The sequence below is a fragment of the Schistosoma mansoni genome (genome assembly GCF_000237925.1).
Source record: "Schistosoma mansoni, WGS project CABG00000000 data, supercontig 0276, strain Puerto Rico, whole genome shotgun sequence".
In the NCBI taxonomy this organism is placed as follows: domain Eukaryota; kingdom Metazoa; phylum Platyhelminthes; class Trematoda; order Strigeidida; family Schistosomatidae; genus Schistosoma; species Schistosoma mansoni.
Window position 1 is genome coordinate 94040 of NW_017386137.1, and position 2814 is coordinate 96853.

The 2814-nt window shown below is 33.3% G+C and overlaps 1 protein-coding gene across 2 annotated transcripts; it reads right to left on the reverse strand.

Moving 5' to 3' along the window:
- Positions 1-313: 313 nt before the first annotated feature.
- On the reverse strand, positions 314-2602 carry Smp_175670.1 (hypothetical protein; the record flags this gene model as incomplete). 2 transcript variants are annotated; one of them, XM_018792452.1, is made up of 4 exons in its annotated part: positions 2575-2602; positions 1547-1711; positions 640-768; positions 314-590 (listed from the first exon to the last, which is right to left on the reverse strand). In XM_018792452.1, the coding sequence occupies exons 1-4, from the start codon at positions 2587-2589 to the stop codon at positions 438-440; spliced, it is 462 nt and encodes a 153-aa protein (XP_018644432.1). In that variant the 5' UTR covers positions 2590-2602. The 2 variants fall into 2 exon arrangements, with proteins under 2 accessions (XP_018644432.1, XP_018644433.1); XM_018792453.1 differs by lacking the exon at positions 2575-2602 and having other exon boundaries at positions 438-590; positions 688-768; positions 1547-1988.
- Between the last annotated feature and the right edge of the window lie 212 nt (positions 2603-2814).

Consider the following 2814-nt stretch of genomic DNA (forward strand, 5'->3'; position numbering starts at 1 on the left):
GCTCACCATTTGCCTAATACGTATTAATCAACTAACGAAATATGGAAGTGTTTAGCTAGGTATTGATAAATTGTTTCGACAGGTCACTCCATCAAAATCAACACTCACACCAGACTCATAGTTGAGTGCAATGATCACGAAATCACTTATGCGTAATGCCACGTACTTACGAGTTAAATTTGTAGAACTCATGTGATATTATGCACCTTGAACTATATGAAAGCGATAACGCAAATGCTGAAAACAGTGTTTAATATTTTATAAAAAAGGATAACATCACCTATCATGTAAACAATCTAAAGCATGCACAAAGTATGATGAAATAACTGTCCAAATTAGTAAGAAGACAAATGAAATTCTAAAGTATTTTAAGGAAAAGCACAATTGAGACAACTTGTTCACAGTTTTCAAAGTAATTTATAACACTTTTTCAATGATCATTCATTACTTCTTTTTCTTCTAAGTAACCATCTCCAAATTATACAACCAATGCATATAAGAAATAGAGAGGCGACCAAAGGAATAACAACGTACAAGTACCAATGTGACTTGTGTTGTTTATTTTCTTCCGTTATCCTTGTGGTCATATTCTAAAGAAAAACAAAGAATAAGCAGTTTTAACAAATATCAAATATTTACCAAGTGATTGTCTGTTTCTTCTGTAGTCTTCATGTGGTTTTCAGTAACCTGAACCTCAGTGCTCCTCAACGTTGTTTCAATGTCTTTGATGGGTGTTGAAGAACTTAAATCGTTGACATCCGATTTCTTCTAAATAATTCAATGAGAAGCATTGATTACTAAACATCAAATATCATTCTTTTAATTCATCATTCATTACAAATCATTCTCAGTAAAGATGACACTAGAGATTCTCATACATAGTTGCTGAATTCGAATTCGTCAAATCAATCAGGATATCTATTAGCGATTTGACAATCAGTATGCTTAGCAAACACTATCCTACAGCTAGTTGACGACTCAATGATATAATGAAATACGTGTTCTAACTGTCAAATCTAAACACAAACCGAATATAAATCAATAGCCTTATAATTGACGGCTTAATTGAAGCGACTTATTAAGGTTACATAATTTTCAACAGAGCATCATAAATCATTGTTTCGGAATTCGACACTTGGAGTCTACATAATTTCACTAATTCTCCCAATGTGATACACAACTTTTAACTGTTTACGCTTCTTCACTTTACCTGGTTTCATCGGTATATTGTTACCATTGACATACATCTACGATTACATTTGGGACTTTCGAAATTACGGTTTATTCACTGAGCTGAAAACATAATTTGCTTTGAAACGATGATGGTGAGCGATGCTTTGATTCATCGTTTACTCTTTGCACAAAAAAGGAAACATGTACTCATATGTCGTCAACCTATACAAAGCTTTTATTTAGTCACTGAGGATGGCCAACATGCCATTTCTTATTGATAGCAATAAAAGTATTTTTTCCAGTTAAAACATTTGCTCAGAATGTGAAATTTGAGGTTATTGCAAACGACATATGAAGTTTACCAATTACCAACCTCAACACGGCAGTCATTGACTTTCAAGCTATGAGTGTCCGGATTGTTACTTTCTATACATTTCTTCCCTTTTTGACACCAAATACATGTCATATTCGCCGTCGTTGCATTTTGGCATGTTTCACTTGTATTGTATTGCGAACAAATTTCTATGAAAAGAATAGGCTGAATTCATTTGATGTTAATGAATAGAAGAACAGAGAAATAAGAAACCTGTAAATATTACTCAATGACGTGATGGTGATTTCTGAGTTAAGTGACTTATCCATTCGGTGGAAAATGGACAACATGGTGCATCATGCAAAACTCAGTACACCTTCAATTTCTCTTCTATTTCAACACTGCATTTTTGGATTGAATGAAATTACTTTGAGTATAAAGAACAAGTGACGACTTTTTGGCAAGTGGAAACTGATGGCTTTTAATAACTGTTCGGATTCAGACATGTGCACACTACGTTGTCACTGAGTTCAGCAAAGCGTATTGCAATGGACTTTGATGGTTTTACACTTTCTTTATATGAAATCGTCTTTGTGAATGAGATAACTGTCATAAACTCGGTCGTTCATAGACACAAAATTTACATTGAACTATGTTGATTCAATTAAACAACAAAGGAAAAGTGATATCGTTCTTCCAATCGTAAATGACAACTTCAATGCCTCAGAAAAGTTCTACATTATATATATCAAGATAATAACCAACACTTCCTTGTCAATGCACAATCGCTTACGGACACCTAATATTTTTCGAAACCGAAAGCATCCCATCATTCATTTTGTGACTTTATATTCAAGTAAACTTCACCAAGAAGAAAACTTTAATGTTGTTGTAAACCGGTCGTTATTCATTCTTAGTAATCAACAACGAATCAACGGGTAGTTATAAATAGTAAATTAAAAGTCATTCGAGACACATGCCTGGATATCATTTATTGAATGATACATGAGATTTTCAAGTTTGAGTGAACAAAAATGATGAATTTAAGTGCGAAAAAGTAAGTGCTGATTAAATCAAATTTCACGTACCTCCGATGGCTTCATACTCCACTAAAGTACCACTTTTGATCCACTTTGCCGGAACAGGTATCTCATGGTTTGTGACAACTTGTGTGACAAATTGAAAGGAAAAAAAGATTTAGAATTTTGTAATTTTTTTGAAGCGAAACAAATTTATTTGCTTCACTTAAGTAGAGAGCAAATCAAGGATCTGTAGTATTTTTCATTGCGTACAGAGTGATGGCTGTCTTGAAAAAAACTATCGTTTAC